The sequence below is a fragment of the Rhinatrema bivittatum genome, chromosome 8 (assembly GCF_901001135.1).
Source record: "Rhinatrema bivittatum chromosome 8, aRhiBiv1.1, whole genome shotgun sequence".
In the NCBI taxonomy this organism is placed as follows: Eukaryota; Metazoa; Chordata; class Amphibia; order Gymnophiona; family Rhinatrematidae; genus Rhinatrema; species Rhinatrema bivittatum.
The window spans coordinates 72,965,100-72,984,144 of record NC_042622.1 but is presented as its reverse complement, the minus strand read 5'-3'; the positions used below and the strand labels follow the sequence as shown (position 1 = coordinate 72,984,144).

At 43.1% G+C, this 19,045-nt stretch overlaps 1 protein-coding gene across 1 annotated transcript in view; it reads left to right on the top strand.

Annotated features, from left to right (window-relative positions):
• Window positions 1-2,388: 2,388 nt before the first annotated feature.
• Window positions 2,389-19,045, top strand: part of LOC115097189 (fer-1-like protein 4) — a 359,866-nt gene continuing 343,209 nt past the window's right edge. The window contains exon 1 of the mRNA XM_029612774.1: window positions 2,389-2,633. Coding sequence (XP_029468634.1) covers window positions 2,555-2,633 — 79 coding nt within the window. The 5' untranslated portion in view covers window positions 2,389-2,554. The remainder of the gene's footprint in view (window positions 2,634-19,045) is intronic.

Here is a 19,045-nt window from a genome sequence, read left to right as displayed (position 1 = left end):
TCTGCCCAGAAGAGAGATAGGCAGAATATCCCAACTATCTAGGTCTTTCTTAAAGTTTCTAAGGACTAGGCTATAATTTAAAGCAAAAAGATCCAGTATATTATTTAGTATTTATAGCCCAAAATGATGGAAGCTTCTTTGAACCATGACAAACCTAGGCCTGGATTTATCAAAATGCACTAAATATCACATGCTATAGGGTTATGTTTTATGTTAATAAACAGTTTATCACAATTTGCACTAATACCTATGCAAAGCACAAATTGTAATAACTTTTTCACACTTTGTGATAAGTGCTAGAATTGTTTAAGATGAGAGAGAGAGAGAGAGAGAGAGAGAGAGAGAGAGAGAGAGAGAGAGAAAGAGAAAGAAGCACCTAAGCTCAATGCCCTCACACTAGAATGGTATTTATATCTCTATGGGAGGCCCACCTATTTACTCGAGGTGAGGTTTAGGTATTGGTGTAGGGGTTAGGGGCCACTTTGACATTCAAAGTGAGACGTACAAACAGAACAGTGCTCTCTTGTGAAGATTTGATTGCATTCGGAGTGAGGAAACTCACCCAAAGATGAGATTTGTGCAATGTTCTCTCAAACTAGCTTGATGTTACCCAGGTAGAGAGTCCATCAAGCTAGGTTGAGAGAACATTGCACAAATCTCATCTTTGGGTGAGTTTCCTCACTCCGAATACAATCAAATCTTCACAAGAGAGCACTGTTCTGTTCGTACGTCTCACTTTGAATGTCAAAGTGGCCCCTAACCCCTACACTAATACCTAAACCTCATCTCGAGTGACTAGGTGGGCCTCCATAGAGATATAAATACCAATCTAGTGTGAGGGCATTAAGCCTAGGTTCTTCTCTCTCTCTCTCTCTCAAAACTGTGAGCCCAGCCCACTTGGCCAAAATTCCCACCCCAATATCCTCCCCTTTTTCTCATTTGCATTGCACCAAACGTTATGGTGCTTTCACATGCATTAATGGCATTTTTGCATGCATTAAAGGTGTTTTTTGCATACGAAAATGCCATATAGCACTTTGATAAATGGCCCCCCTAGTTAGACAGTCTGGCAGCTTGTGCCTGGGCCCCACAGGCATAATCTCAGAAATGGTATAATTTATCTGATAGCCAGACAAAATACTATATTTCTTCAGAATTTCAAGAAATTGAGGGGCCATTTTCATTCTGTTTGTCAGAAACAGCTGCACATCATGTGCATAGAGGGCAATTTTGTGCTCTTGTCTATGAAAAAGGAAGCATGAAATCAACAGGGATGTCCAAATCATATCTGGCAAAGGTTCCAGCAGTAAATTAAATAATAGAGGCTATAAGAGACAGCCCTATCAAGTACCACAATTTATCGAGAGTGGATTAGAAATTTAAGCAATATATTACTTTCATACCATATTCCTCTTGATTAGAAATTGAAGCATTTTTTGTTTAGATACTATAATTCTTTATGTTCAAAATTTTTTTTTTGTGAGAACACTGTGGCACCTCATTTGTGTTTTGCTCTTTTTGATTAATTACCTAGATTCCATATTTTACAAGTGAAAGAACTGTAATATATGCATAGGGGCAGATATTTTATAAAATATGCCCATATTCTGCTTATGAAAATATCTGAGAGTGTACTCAGAATCAGCAGTTCACAGACACTTCCACCAGTTCACTTAGACCCTCCACCACATACCCCACACCTCCCATCCAAAAACTGCAGTCCAAAGACAAGTGCAGTTTCATTTTTGCCACTCAATTAGCAGGTGTAAATGTGTGCATACAATTTTGGTAATGTATTCACATATACCACTTATGGAATACTAATTTTTGCATAATTTACTGACCTCTACCAAGAACACCCCTTATCTGCCCTTTATTTCATTTACCTTTATGTGGGACATTGCTAGTATGTGCATACTTCAAACATTTACAAAATACTACTTGTGTACGTGCATGCTACTTATACACGTAACTTCACATTTTGTGTGCTGAAACCTTTAGAAAATTACCCTCTTAAAGTATTGCAGTGAATTTGCCTTCCTCTGTAACAGTGATTGTTGATAGGTATATGTCTAAGAAATATGGATGGGGTGGAAAAGAAAAGGCAAAGGAGAAATAGCTTACAGCTCATACTGTAAAATATATCTATTTCCTGTTTACTCTGCAAAGCTTGTTCTCACGTAGTGTTCATATTGGAGGGGCAGAGGAGGCTGTGTGATGAAGCCGTGAGCCCTCCCTCTGCTGAGGTGAGGTGCTGTAGGTATTCTGTTTGCACATTCGTGATTGCCAGGTGTGGGGCGGGAGTCAGAACCTGCTGGGCAAGTCCTGTCTCTGGCTGAACCTGCTGTGCGGGGTTAGACAGAGGCAAAACCCAACTTGGCCCAGAGAACAGTAAGAGACACTCAGACCCCGAGAACACTGACAGGACAAGACAGAGCCGTGGGTCCCAAAACCAAGAAGTATTAACATGGCAACTCCCTAGAGCACAGCTGTCCCAGAACAGCACTTCCCAGCACTGAGAGAGGGAGAAGCAGAATTCTCCTTCTCAGCAGAGATGACCCTGAGTGTGAGTCTGAAGAAGGTGAGAAACCTGCCTGGTACCCATGAGAGGCAGGCGTCGCTCACCTTCCGAGGTAAGAGCCTAGCCATTTCTAATCACCCTGTCACCCTCCAATTAGTCTATCTGCCTTTTTACCAACCGTATCTATCAATCTGATGTTCTAATTTAAATAGTTAGTAGTAGAAATAGTCTCAGCTGTAAAGCTGTACACCTTCTCTTTTAGCACTGCTGCTATCCAAAAGGAGGCTATTTATAGCATGTCTTTTTCTCCATTCCCAGTACTATGTTTCTATATATTTTATATCTTGTATATATATTCACATTTCCTCTTTCTCTCTCTTTCTCTCTCTTTCTCTATCAATCGCACTTTCAAAGTGATTTTCCTTCAGCTTTCCTGTCTTTAAATGACTTTAAAATTTAATTGCTTCAATAGTCTGTATTGATTGAATCTGTAATACCTGTCCTGGTCAGTCAGTGACACACTCTAGATTTAATCTTCCTGGTTTGTCCAGGGTCCAAATGGTATTTGTCACCAGCGGGGTCAGGTGGCTGTGCACTAACCTTTCTCCAGTGTTATGTACGTTCATAATCTCAGTCAAAAGGCCAAGGACGGAGCATCTTCGACTCCAGATTGAGAACTTATATTTGATCTCAGATAAATAAGACAGAGAAGTGATTTTACAAATACTGTAAATTCCCAGTCACTGAGACATGCGCTCACTGTTACATACTGTAAACTCATCCTGACACATATACTCCATGCTGTTATACACTGGATACTCACTCAGACGCACATACGCTCCCTGATTAAATTCATAGACATCCACTTTCACATATGTACACGCCTAACATTATCACATATATACTTCCTCACTAACACACCTGTACACATATGCAATTACACTCATATTTTTACATCGCTTTTTAAACAGGCATTCAGACAATTCTAATGTCTATTAGTATGTATAGGTTAAGATGAAAAATACATGTTCAATATGCATTATTTCTATTTTAAGGAAAGGTTTTGAATTTTGAACTATAATCTTATCTGTAGGAAGCATGCTCAGTGTAATGAGAGGTTGTTTGACTAGGGGATATATTACACTAAAACAAGGGTGGTCAACTCCAGTCCTCATGAGCTACAAACAGGTCAGGTTTTCAGGATATCTACAATGAATATGGATGAGATAGATTTGCTTGCACTGCCTCCATTGTGTGCAAATCAATCTCATGCATATTCATTGTGGATATCCTGAAATCCGGGCCTGTTTGTGGCTCTGAAAAACCGGAACTGGCCACTCCTGCACTAAAATATAATTCTAAAGCACATGACGCGCTGTGTTTCTTATTCCTGCAGCCTCAGGTTGGGAGTTTTCTTTTCTTGCCACACTGTGTTATTAACTAGTTATTCATGATTCCTCCCAAGGGCAGGAAAATCCCTTATAGTTAAGTAGTGTATATGCTCAGCAGTTGCTGTCACACTGTTTTACATTATTTCGTGACAATGTCTCTCCTGCTGTCACTCACACTGCTAGCGTCTCTCCTGCTACCACTGTCTTAGTACCAATGGTATTGTGCTTCTGCGCAGAGCTTTGTAGAATCAGAAATGAAATGAAATGGATACTCACTAAAAATACAAAAGCATTGTTTTTATTCATCTAAAATATATTTATTGTTAATAACCAATCACTGATATTTTCAAATACTATTCAAGTCCACACAGGTTTTATGTAGATGCCCCAACACCAGTTCATTTCAACATTCATTTGACTGACTTTATATTGAACCTATAGGGTTTATGAAAAATTCAACATCTTATAGTTGGGATTATAACCCTTTAGTTGTTGCATAATAAAAACTAGCTCTGCTATAAAATATCTGGTGAGTGCTAATGCATAATATAGTGGTGGAGACGAGTGCCTGTCTCCCAAAATAGTAAAATAAATAAATAAATAAAAGTGAGATGGCATCTGATTTAACATGCGTGTGTTAAACTTATGTGAAAGACCTTGAGCCACAAAGTCATTTTCATGGTGAACTTTATTCCATCAATGTATCATTCCAATGTGATGAATTTTCAAGACAAGTAATTTTACAAGCAAGTGTATCCCCTGAAACGAATGTGTTTCGCGCAAAACGCTTCTTCAGGAGGGATAAAACACTACAATAACAAACAGAAAAGAGTACAATCAATAACATCAGGGCTAGTCAGCGGGGTTTGAAGGGTCAGGGCTAATAGGGTAAAAGGGAGGGTATTTAGCTAGGGGGGTTAGGAAAAGGGGCGGATTGGCCTATCGGGGGATCGGGCATCCCCCGGTGGGCTGATCACTCCAATCACGTGGTCTGCCGTGCGTGGCCGTGACAGAGCCGCACTCGGCAGACCACGTGGCGTGTCCTAGGCTGGCCTGGGTGGCGAATACCCGGGCCGGTCCGACATCGTGAGTCCACCGCTGGTTAGGAAGTCCTGTCCTTTACCGGGGAGAACTGGGGAAAAGGGTATTTGCGACAGCACACGCACCTAGCAAAATTCCCCCACTTATGTGGTAAAAGCAGTATTTGCGTGCATATGCGCACGTCTATATAAAATTGCGCGCACATAACATATGCACTTATATACGCGTTTGGTATAAAATGGCCATGTCCATTTGTGCAAGTCTGTACGCCAGTGCAGCTGTTTAAAAGTTACTGTCCCCAGTAGGAAATTGAAATCCAGAACCTCCAGAATTGTATTTTCAGAAATGCTGCCAGTTCCACATGTAGGACCCCAGAGGCATTCTGAGCTCCAGAGTCTAAATGTGTGGATGAGACAATGGTGCAGGGAAGAAGGCTTTAGTTTTGTTAAGAACTGGGGAACATTCTGAGGAAAGGGGGATTTATTCTGAAAGCATGGGTTCCACCTTAACCAGGGTATTACTAAGCTGCTGGCACTAACTTTTAAAAATAAGATACAGCATCTTTTAAACTAGGACATGGGGGGAACCAACACATTGAGAACGCATGGTTTAGAGCAGTGATGGCCAACCTTTTGAGCTCAGTGTGTCAAAAATTCATAAAAAAATGAGCATAACTCGGGTGGTGTGTCATTTCTAGAAAAATCCATAATTTTGTGATATTTGTAGCTCTAATTAATAACAAAAAGTTATAATTTTAATATATGTACTGTATTTATTAATAAAGCAAAAACAAATAATTGTTTACCTTTCCTGCTTAGTGACATTTTTGTTGCTGAATTTCATTGGCTAAATCTTCAATTAAAACACTCTCTCCCCCTCCACCCCCCCCCCCCCACACACAAACTCTTACTCCCCTGGATTTTCTCATACACACTCATGCTCTCACACTCACTGACTCCCTCACATACACACAAACACACACACCCAGACAGGTTCCCAGTCATTCACACACACACACTGAACCCCAGGCAGGCTCCCATTCATTTTCACACCACTCCCGCTCCATCCTCCAGGCAGGCACCAATTCATTCTCATCCACACAGACCCCCAGGCAGGCACCCATGCATTCACACATATACACCCCCAGGCAGAGTCCCATTCATACACATGCACACACTAAAGGCAGGCCCCCCTCTCTTTTGCCAGCAACTTCGGAACCTCTCTCATTCCTCTGCTGCCACTGTCACTGCTGCCACATGGCTATTGGGGAGGTGTCGATTGCTGCTATTGACACTGAAGCCCATTCTGCTGCCTCCTCTGTGCAGGCCCCGTGGGCTTCCACTTTCTACATGCTGATCTCGTACATTGCGAGATACGCATAGAGAAATTGCTATTCTTGCACATTCCCAAAGATTACATGTGCCAATCACTAAAAAGTAATTTTTTTTTTTTTACCTTTGCTGTCTGATCTTAGTTTTCTAATTGGTTGGTCACAGGCTTTTTTTCCCCACCTTCCCTTTCTTATTTTTTTCCACCTTCCCTTTCTTATTTTTTTTGCCAATTCCTTGTATATTGGCTTTTTTTCTGTTTCTTTTCTCTCTATCTTCTTCCCTCAAACACACAGTCAGGTTCTCATTCTCACATGCATTTCTCTCTCTCTCTCTCACACACACACACAGGCTCTCACTATCACATGCTCTCTCTCATACAACCATTCATATACAGTCTCACTGGCACATGCTGTCTGACTCACACACCTAGGCTCTCTCTCACTCCCACATGCTGTCTTGCTCAAGCACAGACTCTCACTCTCACATGCTCTCTCTCATACAATCATTCATACATACAGTCTCTCACTGGCACATGCTGTCTGACTCTCACACACACAGGCTCTCTCTAACTCTCACATGCTGTCTTGCTCAAGCACATGCTGTCTCTGCAAACATTCAGGTCCTCACTCTCACACACAATCTCTCAACTCATCTCATCCACGCACACACACACACCCTCTACAGATCCTAGGCCTCTCTCTCATCTCTGGGCCTCCTCTTCACGGGTCGCCGCAGAATGGGCTCTATAGTGGCCCTAATCTTCTCGGGCCATGGCGGCCCTGCTACCGGGCCTCTTCCTCTTCTCGGGCCGCGGCGGCCCTGCTTCCGGGCCTCTTCCTCTTCTCGGGCCGCTGCGACTTGGGATTTGTGCGGCCCGTAAGCGCAAGCGCTGCTTCTCTTCTGCATGCGCTGATGCTTCTCCTCCTTCCTGCCCACGCGGCTCCAGCAACGTTTACTTCCGGGGCCACACAGGCAGGAAGGAGGAGGAGCATCAGTGCGCTTAAATGCGATCTTTTTCTTTGGGCCGTGATGACGTGAGCCTTACCACGGCTCTGCCTATCTGCCTGTCACTGCGCCTCATGAGCCTCCCTGTGTCCGGGGGCATTGTGGGGGGGTGGAGGGGTCCGGAGGGTGGGGGATACTAAAAACTTAATTTTAAAGGGTCGGCGCAGCCGCTAATAAAAGGCTCGGCACAGCTGATAAAAAAATAATAATTTCCCGATAGTCCACGAAACACTGCGCGTGTCAGCAAAAACGTCTCAGCGTGTCACCTCTGACACATGTGTCATAGGTTAGCCATCACTGGTTTAGAGGGAGATATTTTCAAACAATACTGGCAGACCAAATAAGTTAGAATGTCCCAGTAAAGATGTGGTTGTAAAAGCTGAAAAAGCCCAAGCATATTTAAATACAGAGCACACAGATAAAAATGACTCCAAACTGCCTATATCATCTGATAATAAGCAAATTGTGGGCACATATAAAAACAGAAATACAAATAAATCTACTTTAAAATGTCTGCATGTGAATGTCATAAATCTGAACAATAAGACTGGCGAGTTTGAATGTACAGCACTAAAGGAAGATATAGACATAATAGGCATCTCAGAGAACTGGTGGAAGGAGAATAATCAATGGGATACTGTGATACCAGGGCACAAATTATTTCAACATGATAGGGCAGATAAAATTGGTGGAGGGGTGGCATTATATGCTAAGGATGGCATAGAGTCAAACAGGATGAAAGTTTTGCAGGAAACAAACTGCACTCTGGAATCCTTATGGAAAGAAATTCCAAAGGTAAAAGGGAAGAGAATAGTTGTGCAGCTATATTACTGCCTACCTGGTCAGGATTAGGAAAAAACTGTAAATTGCTAACAGAGATGAAACTGTACAATAATATGGGCAACACAATAATAATAGGAGACTTCAATTATCCAAAGCATTCATTGGGTAAATATCACATCAGGACATGCAAGGGAGGCAAAGTTCCTTAGGGAAGACAAAGCCATAGTAGAAAGACTAAATTATTTCTTTGCTTCAATTTTTACTGCGGAGGATACCCATGCTGGAAATGATATATATATATATATTTTAAACTAATATTTATTCAGTTTTAACAAATAATAACTAATATTTCTAAGAAAATAGGTTACAGAGAAACACAAACAAATGCAACTTATTACTAAAGCAAATAACAGTAAACTCTAATAATCCTCTTTCAAGCACACAATGAACTGGGGGAAATCAGAAATAAAAAGAAGTCATATAAAGAAAAGGACATTCCTAGAGGTATACAATTAGTCCAGCAAATTTCTTAACAAATCCTAGGTGGAACCAATAACAGCACTAGAAGAAATTTTAGCATTAAGAAACTTTTTCAGTTGTAACAGGTCAAAAAAAAAATATGTCTCCATATGAACAATCAATCTCCTAGAATATATAAAAGTCTGCGCTCCGGTCCCTTGATGATAAATCCCTTAACTAAAAATTAGACTTACTTAAACAGTCCTATTATGAAGGGGAGAATAAAGCTGGATATTATTTGGCCAGATGCCTGAAAGCTTTTTACACACAAGGCTCTCCTACAATACCTGAATGTAATCCACTTTGAAGCGCTGAAAAAAGTGTGAAAAGCAGAATATAAATCTAAATAAATAAATCTAAAATAAATAAATCTAAAAATTAGGAACCACCAGGGCAACTCAGTGTCTACCTGTACGGGCAGTAAGGATGTGAATATTGTGGATTCAGATATAGATGACTATCTTAATTCTGTTACTTTACCTAAACTCACTATGAAGCAACACCAATATCTGGATAGCCCCATCAGTACCCCTGAGGTCTTAAATGTAATCAAGTAGCTGAAAGTGGGAAAATCCCCAGGATTGGATGACTTTTCTAGTGGGTATTATAAGCGGTACTCTCATATCTTAGTATATGAAGGGGGCTTTCTTACCTCGAACTCTAATGTAGCCGGAATAGCAGTTATAGCCATGATGGGCAGGGATCCTGTGCTATGTGGGTCTTATCGCCCAATCTCTTTAATAAATCTTGACTTGAAGATATTGGCGAGAGTTTTAGCTGAAAGACTAAATAAAATATTACCTTCTCTCGTCCACTTTGATCAAGTGGGCTTTGTTCCAGGCTGTATGGTTGCGCAAAATTGTTGATTTAATATGGTGGGTCCAGTAGGAGCAAATACCATCTGTCTTATTGACCACTGATGTGGGAAAAGTGTTTGACCAGGTTCACTGGTCTTTTCTGTTCAAAACTTTAGTCACTTTTTCCTTCATTGGTTGATGAGGCTGTATGAACACCCAACTGTCCGAGTAAATATTAATGGGGGATAAGGGGATCTTTTTAGTATTGAGAGGGGCAAAAGGCAGGGTTGTCCCTTGTCCCTGTTATTGTTTGCTTTATTTTTGGAACCTTTCAAATCACGGATTCGCTTATCTTCACAAATAGTGGGGATTCGACTGGGTGATCATCAGTTCAAGACCTCTCTTTTTGCGGATGACATTTTGCTCACCATGTCTGATCCTTCTATTTCTTTAAAAGAAGTCATTGATGAACTTGATCACTTTAGCAAAGTTTCGGGTCTCAAGATCAATTTTGATAAATCTGAAATCTTGAATATAAATTTGATTGAGAGAGACATTAGTATTTGGCCTCGGGTCTCTGAACTCTATGCCCTAAACTATATCCCTCTGCTGAAGGTGTTAGATACCGGGTGTTTTAGTGTGTCCTTGGGCCTCAGCCCGACCCCAGATGGATCCATGACCGAACCGAGGGTTAACGGCGTGTTCCAGCATGGCTGACGGTCTTATCCTCTGCCAGGCCTGCAAGCTCCCAAGGCCAACAACATGATGATGTTGGAATGTGAATGGTCCTCCAACCATTCCGAGCCCTTTCGGACCTGCTGCTTAGATCGGCATGGAGCAGCAGGCCTGGCCTGAGGTCGAGGGCAGACAGGCCTTGACATGAAGACATGACACCAAGATCGATGCTACGGCATCGCAGACGAAGACATGACACCAAGGCTGATGCGGACGGCATCAGAGACGAGGGCTGGCACAGGACATGACACCAAGGTAGCTGAAGACATGACACCAAGGCTGATGCAAAGACATCACAGACCAGGATCGATGCGACAACATCAGGAACAAGACGTTGACATGATACCAAGACTGATGCAACGGCATCCAGGACGATACGAGGAACTTGACGAAGTCCAGACGAGACGAGAAGCTGGGTGGAAGGACATTGGCACTGTCTCTCAGGGCGCCCTACACATTCCACCCGCAGGACTGGTCACGGACCACCCTGTCCCACTGCACGCCCTACACAGTCCGAGGAGGCTGGTCACGGACCACGCTGAGAATGGGACAAGCGCAGGGAAGAATCCAACCGAGGCAAAACTTCGACGACGGAGCCATAAGTCATCCGGAGCTCCGCAAAGACTGGCAGGACATGACGGCTCAGGAGCACAGGACACCAGTCCACCTGTAGGCTACTCCACGCTCGGGAAAGATGTCATCCGAGAGAGCACGGCCTGACAGGTACCAGAAGACTCAGGAGCGCTGAAGCAAACACCAAGAAGGGCAGGACACCAAGGAACTTGAAACATCAGGAAGCAGAAGATCAAGACGAGAAGCCAGGACACCTGGACAGGGACCTCAGGCACGAACATGACTTGACATGACGAGATGAAACGAAGAGGAGCTCCACGAAGAAGACCTGATGGAGCTCTGGCAGGTAGGAGCCTCCAGACAGAAGTAACTCCGATGCAAGGCGAAGACTGAAGTGACGGAGCAGCCCTTTATAAGGCTGGAGCAGGAAGTCCACTCCCTAGGTGGGGCCAGCACACTTCCTGTGTCTGGCCCTATAAATCCAGCAGAGAGGCGCCTAGAGGCAGGAAGCAGGAACTTGTGCAGGACAGTGGACAGCAGCCTGCACCGACGTCTTCAGAGGAGAGGCAGGGCTGGGCCTGTAGAGCAGACCCTGATGATGGCAGTGGCTCCAGCCGCTGCAGGAGGCCCCAGGGGCGGCTCCAGCCGCTACTCGAGCCCGGGGCTGCGGCTTCTGTGCCGTGAAGAAAACAAGGACGTCGGGGCGGCTCCTGTGCCGCAAAGAGAACGCTGAAAGTCCACGGCTCCGGCCACGGTGAAGGCGAACATCTGGGGCAGCCTCTGGGCCGTGAGAGCAACTCAAGACCATGGCTCCGGCCGCGCTGAAGGGCCCGACGGCGGCGTCCGTGCCACGTCGGGTGAAGCATGGGGGGAGGTAAGAGACTGCTCGCGGGGGGAACCCGTGGGCAGCGATTCATAACAGAAGACTGTAGACAATGATTTGGAAAGGTGGTCCCAGGATACCTTTTCATGGGGAGGATAGCTATAATCAAAATGAGTATATTCCCACGTTTTCTCTATCTATTTTCTGCTCTTCCCATATTTCTTTCCTCTGCAATATTACGCGCATGACAAAAAAATATTTTTTATTTTATTTGGAGAAAGCATTCACTAAGGGTTGCCCGGCTGACCCTTTATCAACCTAAGTTGCGGGGAGGACTTGGAGTTCCTAATTTGATTTCAGTGCCTCTCAATTACGGGCTCTGGTCGACCTTCACAGGACGAAATATGTAAAACAATGGGTTTTGTTAGAACAAGCTATATGAGGAACCATGTCTTTATCTGCTATGCCCTGGCAGCCTAAATCTTCCTGGAGATCACTATCATGAATCCCAATCACACTGCAAGTAACCATGAGGATATGGTATTAGTGGCGGTTATTACTGGTTGGTAAAGGCTCTTATTCACTTCTTACCCATCATTTTCATAATTCTGTCTTTCCAAGCGGTTTACAATCAAAGACTTTCGCATCATGGTTGGCTATGGGTATCATTCGCATTGAACATTTATATAGTCAGGTTCATTTTTTTTTACTATTGTTGCTTTGAGAGACTTATATGGATTGGGGAATGTAGATTTTTTTAGCTTACGCACAACTCAAGCATTTTGTGGACTCTTTTCTGCGAGCAGATACCCTTCGCCTGACCAGATCTTTATTTGAAAACTATTTCCAACAAGCAGATAATTTGCAGGGCTTGATCTCTAAAATCTCTAATCTTCTAAATGGTCGTCTGTCTGAACCCTTTAAACAACTGAGGGACTGGGACACAGATCTGGGACATCCCCTGAGTGCTGAGGATTGGGATCTGGTTTTTTTTATCTGCTGGTAAATGTTTTATATCAGCTACTTTGCAAGAGAACTGCTATAAATTGCTTTATCGTTGGAATCTGACACCCGCTTGCTTACACTGTTTATTTCCTAATGTGTCAGATACCTGCTGGAGAAATTGCGGGAATATTGGCACTTTTATTCACATATAGTGGCAGTGAGAGAAGCAGTCTCTTTTTGGACACAAATTACTGAATGGTTGATACAAGTTGTAGAGGTAACTGTTACTGTTGAACCTTGTCATGCCCTCTTCAATCTCCATTGCCTAATCTGAACAAGCACCTTCAACGCTTTTCCCAGCAGGTGTTCCTTGCAGCTCATTTTGAGTTAGTGACCTTTTGGAAGCCAGCGGATGCCCCAGCAGTGTCACTGGTGATTCACCGCTTATATGGTTACTGTCAACTAGCTCGTCTCACTACTGTACGTCATAACCGACTGAAATCCTTTGAGGCCACCTGGTTATGAACTCATGATTGCGCTGTGTATCAGGAATAATTGTTCGTGGTTATTGCCCTTTAGTGAAGTGTAGTCTCTTCATTCCATATTCTTATATTTTTTCTTAAATATTTGTACTTACTGTCTGGTTTCGCTTCTTTATGTATTGTTGCTTTTGGTATTGCTAGGTTGCACTAGGTATTGTACCATAGTTTCTGTTCATTTTCTCTGTCATTAATGCACTTGTTTGGCTCTGTTGGGGGAGGGTTGGATTGGATAAACACACGATCAAAAAGACAATGGGTGTATTTCCATATTTATGCTATTTATGTTCATGCTGTATCACCCAATAAACATTTTCAATAAAAAAAAAAGATACAATTGGAAAACACCAAATTGTTGACTCATAAACAAACATTCTTAATGTCTAAAGAAAAGATGCATTATGTTATGCGCCAAACACGCTTATGACGCTTCTCCATGGGTACAAGACAAGAATACTTAGATTTTGTAGAAATTATAATTTTTTATTGAGCAATAAGTATTCTTGGGAGATGCTGGATGACCGTTCTCTGACAAACTGACCACCAGCTTCTCATTTGTATACATGAACTAATCGTTCTTTTATAGGTAAAATACAATACAGTACTAGGTTAGAGATTCTGAAGTTGCGTGACCACCTGGAGTATCATTTACATATGGGATGACACAGAAAAACCTGCGGGAGAGCCGGCAAGCGCCGGCTCTCCCGACACACGCCCAGGCCACTCTCCTGGGCGCGCGATTCAGTAAGAAAAAATATGTAAATGAGGGCCCGTGGTAAAAGGAGGCGCTAGGGACACTAGCGCATCCCTAGCGCCTCCTTTTTGACAGAAGTGGCGGCTGTCAGCGGGTTTGACAGCTGACGCTCAATTTTACCAGCGTCGGTTCTCGAACCCGCTGACAGCCACGGGTTTGGAAAACGGACGCCGGCAAAATTGAGCATCCGTCTTCCAACCCACAGACCATGGGCAGATTTTAAATGTGTTTTATTTTTTTTACTTTTGGGGCCTCCGACTTAATATCGCTATGATATTAAGTTGGAGAGTGTACAGAAAAGCAGTTTTTTCTGCTTTTCTGTACACTTTCCCGGTGCTGGCTGAAATTAACGCCTGCCTTTGGCAGGCGTTAATTTCTAAAAGTAAAATGTGTGGCTTGGCTGCACATTGTACTTTCTGGATCACGTGGGAATGACTAATAGCATTTGCATGTTGTGGGCGCTATTAGTTTCAGGGGGGGGGGGGTGGTTTGGCCGCACGTTTTCCACGAGCTATTACCCCTTACTGTATAAGGGGTAAAAATAGCGTGTTGAAAACGCGTGGCCAATCGGGGGCTAACAGTGCGCTCAGCCTGAGCTCACTTTACTGCATTGGCCCGATAGGTTGTCATGTCAGCAGCATGATAGAGTATCCCTACATTACCCTGATCCGTTCTCCAAGTTGGGACCCATTTACTATCACCCTTTAGATAATCCTTTGTTCTGTTAAAATCTTGCTGTGCAGGGCAATCCTTATATCTTAGGCTGTGTGTTGTGTTTACAGATGCCCCCGTAATGATATTCTAGCCTGAGGTTCTGACAGTTGGCTTCTGCTTTTGTGACCCTATAATTAGGTATCACAAATTGTCACCAGCTTCAACTGCTGTCCAGGTGTCCTTGGAATTTCTCCAGGTCAGGCTCAGTAGGGCATTTAAAGTTCACATAGCCAGAAAGGCTAAGATAGCAGAGGATTCTTCTGGGTCAGTTGCTGTCTCCATGTTGATCTCAAGCTCAGGCACACATATCAATTACAGAATTTTTATCAGACTCAAAGATGAAAGATACTAACAAGGTGGCCCGAGAAGACACTTCGTTCTGCAAATTCACTAACACCTACATTTAAATCCCCTGTGCGCAGGAAAAATGGGGGTTATGTGTGTGGCTGGGCCTTGTGTGCGCTGCGCGCATCTTCAAAGGAGCCCAGCTAAGCGCAGAAGTACCAGGCCCAAGAAAAGGGGTGGTCTGGGGGGCAGGGAGGGGCGGAACTGGAGGCAGCCGGCACATCGGCCATTTGCCGGGTAGTGCACGAACATGGAGGCACACGCGTATTTTTTAAAAATCTACCCATGAATAAGGAGACAATTCTAAACTTGCGTTTCAGTATCAATAACATGTTTTTTCTGAGGAAGGTAAAAGAAGGAGGTAAAGCTTCCAGAAGGAACTTTAAAATCTCCAACATATATATCTTAAACAATTCTCCTGGACTAACCAAAGAAGTCTGAGGAAAGTTCAAGATTCTCAAATTCAAAAATCTGATTTTATTTTCCATCGATTCCAGCCTACACTGTAATTTAAAGTTGCCCTTTTGCAAACTTTCATTATTAGACTGGACCAATGTTAACCTTCCTTCACGGTCAAAATGTTTCTTACAGATAACTTTGACGGATTGCTCCACCTTCACTATAGGATCTTTATTGGCACAATGAGCTGGTGCGTCATGCTTCCTCTCTTGCCATGTTTAAATCCCATCTAAAGACCCATCTTTTTTAAACTGCTTTTAAATCTTGTGCCTGTTTGTATTCTTTTAGTCTTGTTAACTAACTTTCTTTTCTTTTCTTTTTAATCAATGTCTTGCTTTATGAAATACCCCAAGTCTCTTGTCCTATATGTTTGACTTATTAGATTGTAAGCTCTGTTGAGCAGGGACTGTCTTTTTGTATATTAGTACAGCACTGTGTATGTCATGTAGCACTATAGAAATGTTAAGTAGTAGTATTTATAATATTTATTTATTTATAATATTTTATATACCGATATTCTGTATACAATCATAACAGTTTACAACAAAGTCCCTCATGAGAGGCTTCTAAGAAAACTAAAAAGTCATAGGATAGGAAGCGATGTCCTTTCGTGGATTACAAACTGGTTAAAAGACAGGAAACAGAGAGTAGGATTAAATGGTCAATTTTCTCAGTGGAAAAGGGTAAACAGTGAAGTGCCTCAGGGATCTGTACTTGGACCGGTGCTTTTCAATATATATATAAATGATCTGGAAAGAAATACGACGAGTGAGGTTATCAAATTTGCGGATGATACAAAATTATTCAGAGTAGTTAAATCACAAGCGGATTGTGATACATTACAGGAGGACCTTGCAAGACTGGAAGATTGGGCATCCAAATGGCAGATGAAATTTAATGTGGACAAGTGCAAGGTGTTGCATATAGGGAAAAATAACCCTTGCTGTAGTTACACGATGTTAGGTTCCATATTAGGAGCTACCATCCAGGAAAAAGATCTAGGCATCATAGTGGATAATACTTTAAAATCGTCGGCTCAGTGTGCTGCAGCAGTCAAAAAAGCAAACAGAATGTTAGGAATTATTAGGAAGAGAATGGTTAATAAAACGGAAAATTTCATAATGCCTCTATATCATTCCATGGTGAGACCGCACCTTGAATACTGTGTACAATTCTGGTCGCCGCATCTCAAAAAAGTTATAGTTGTAATGGAGAAGGTACAGAGAAGGGCAACCAAAATGATAAAGGGGATGGAACAACTCCCCTATGAGGAAAGGCTGAAGAGGCTAGGGCTGTTCAGCTTGGAGAAGAGACGGCTGAGGGGGGATATGATAGTGTTGCGTTCGTGCCTGTTCTTGCCCTCGCTCCACCCTCTCTACCTTTGTGGCGACTCCCTTCAGGTCTGACGGACAGATGCTGCCGCGGCTTCTCTTCGCCACTTCTCCCCAGAATCCCCGGACTGGCCTGACGCTGCGGATCCGCCATGTTCCTGATGATGTAAGGGCGCGCGCGCGCACACTCCAGAGTTTGTACCGGCAAGGGCGCGAACTTCGGGGGCGTCCCCCCGTAGTGACGTCAACTGCTTCCAACTTAAAAGGTCTTTGCTTGCAACTATAAATCGAGTTAGCAAGGGGAATTCTTTCTCCGCTGTTCTGGCTCCACAAACTTACCAAGGGGTACCCACTCCTCGGGGGCCCCACTCGCTCTTCTTGATTTCAGATTGTTAAGACGGGATCCGGTATTCTATCCTCGAGGGCCTACGTCTCTGAATGCTCAGAAGACTTCTTACTGCCTGGAAGCGATCGAAGACATGAACACTGTGAGTTCTATTACAGATAGGAACCGGTACTCACTCCACGAGGGCCTATGTTCCTAATCACCCATCACTCACCTTAGCCAAATTAACTACCACCAGGAAAAGATCCTGTTCAATAGCTGGACCTCTCCTCTGGAACACTCTTCCTTCCAGTCTCAGACTACAAAACAACACCAAACTGTTCAAAAAACTACTCAAAACATGGCTCTTCAAGCAAGCATACAAGGACGGAATAGGTTAACCAATGACTCTAATAATTACCTACATCCCTACTCCTCCTCTTGCCCTAAATACCACATTGCCCCTCCCTCTTCCTTAATCTCCCCCTCCAGACCCAACCTCTCTTTTTCCCCTCAGCTCATCCCCCTACCCAATACCTATCCAATCAACTCACTTCCTAATCATCTTAATCTTCATATCACTTGATAATGTATCGCTAACCCACTGTCTGTATTGCCCCCAAGAGATTTTTACTTACTCTTGTTTATATCTGATATATTTGTAAATATGTTAAAATATGTCTATGTTTCTAACAGTTCTGACATACTTAGACCTTTAACAAGTGTGTGTATATATTCTTTATAACTTTAACTCTGTTAAAGCTGTTCATCTGACTTCAATGTATAGCGTTGTTATAAATGTAAACCGGAGTGAAGGCCCCCGCCAATACTTCGATATATAAAAATGTACAAATAAATAAATAAATAAATAAATAATCTCTGAAAACTCTCTTCTGTCTAAGACGTTATCGCAGGTACAGAGATCGTGAGTTATTATTGTAGATTGCAGATAGGAACCGGTACTCGCTCCACGAGGGCCCATGTTCCTAACACCCTTCAAGACTCTCTTCTATCTCAGAAGCTATCGCATACCTATATCTTGTGAATTACTATTACAGAATGCAGATAGGAACCGGTACTCACTCCACGAGGGCCTATGTTCCTAAAACCCTCCAAAGACTCTCTCCTATTTCAGAAGCCATCTCATACACAGATATTATGAGTTCTTATTCCAGACTGCATATAGGAACCAGTACTCGCCTACGGCTCCTGTTCCTGAATATACTGAAGACTCTCTGATGCATAGAAGCCATTACAGATATTTACAATTGTGAGTTTATCATCTACTACTGGTTATGTATCCAGCATACCCTGTCTACTCACTACCTATAGTCTTTCTCTACAGCTCAGCAACCCAGAGATCGCAGTTCCAGGATCAGAGGGACTTCAGCCCTGCCGGGCACATTAGCTCACTACTGCCACTTCTGGTGGTTCTACTTCCTGTCTAATAAAGAACTATCTGTGCTTGTCTCCATACTCCAGCCTAGCCGGTGGTCCCTCTCAGGATATCCTCCTGGGGGCGCTGTCATCTGCCATCGGCCCAAGGATTCACCAATTTCCACTAAGTGTTTATTCCTTACACTACTAGAGCGGTATCATTCAGACTGCCACTCTGTGGGAGCCAACCCACAACAGATCATTAACTCCACGTACGGAGATTTACAAATTGCTAACTCCTCCCCTCTGGAGGAGCAGATCAATAACAGATAGAGGTCTTTAAGTTCATGAGAGGTCTTGATCGAGTAGATGTGAATCGGTTATTTACACTTTCAATTAATAGAAGGACTAGGGGGCATTCCATGAACTTAGCAAGTAGCACATTTAAGTCTAATCGGAGAAAATTATTTTTCACTCAATGCACAATAAAGCTCTGGAATTTGTTGCCAGAGGATGTGGTTAGTGCAGTTAGTGTAGCTGGGTTCAAAAAAGGTTTGGATAAGTTCTTGGAGGAGAAGTCCATTAACGGCTAATAAGTTTACTTAGGGAATAGCCACTGCTATTAATTGCATCAGTAGCATGGGATCTTCTTAGTGTTTGGGTACTTGCCAGGTTCTTGTGGCCTGGTTTTGCCTCTGTTGGAAACAGGATGCTGGGCTTGTTGGACTCTTGGTCTG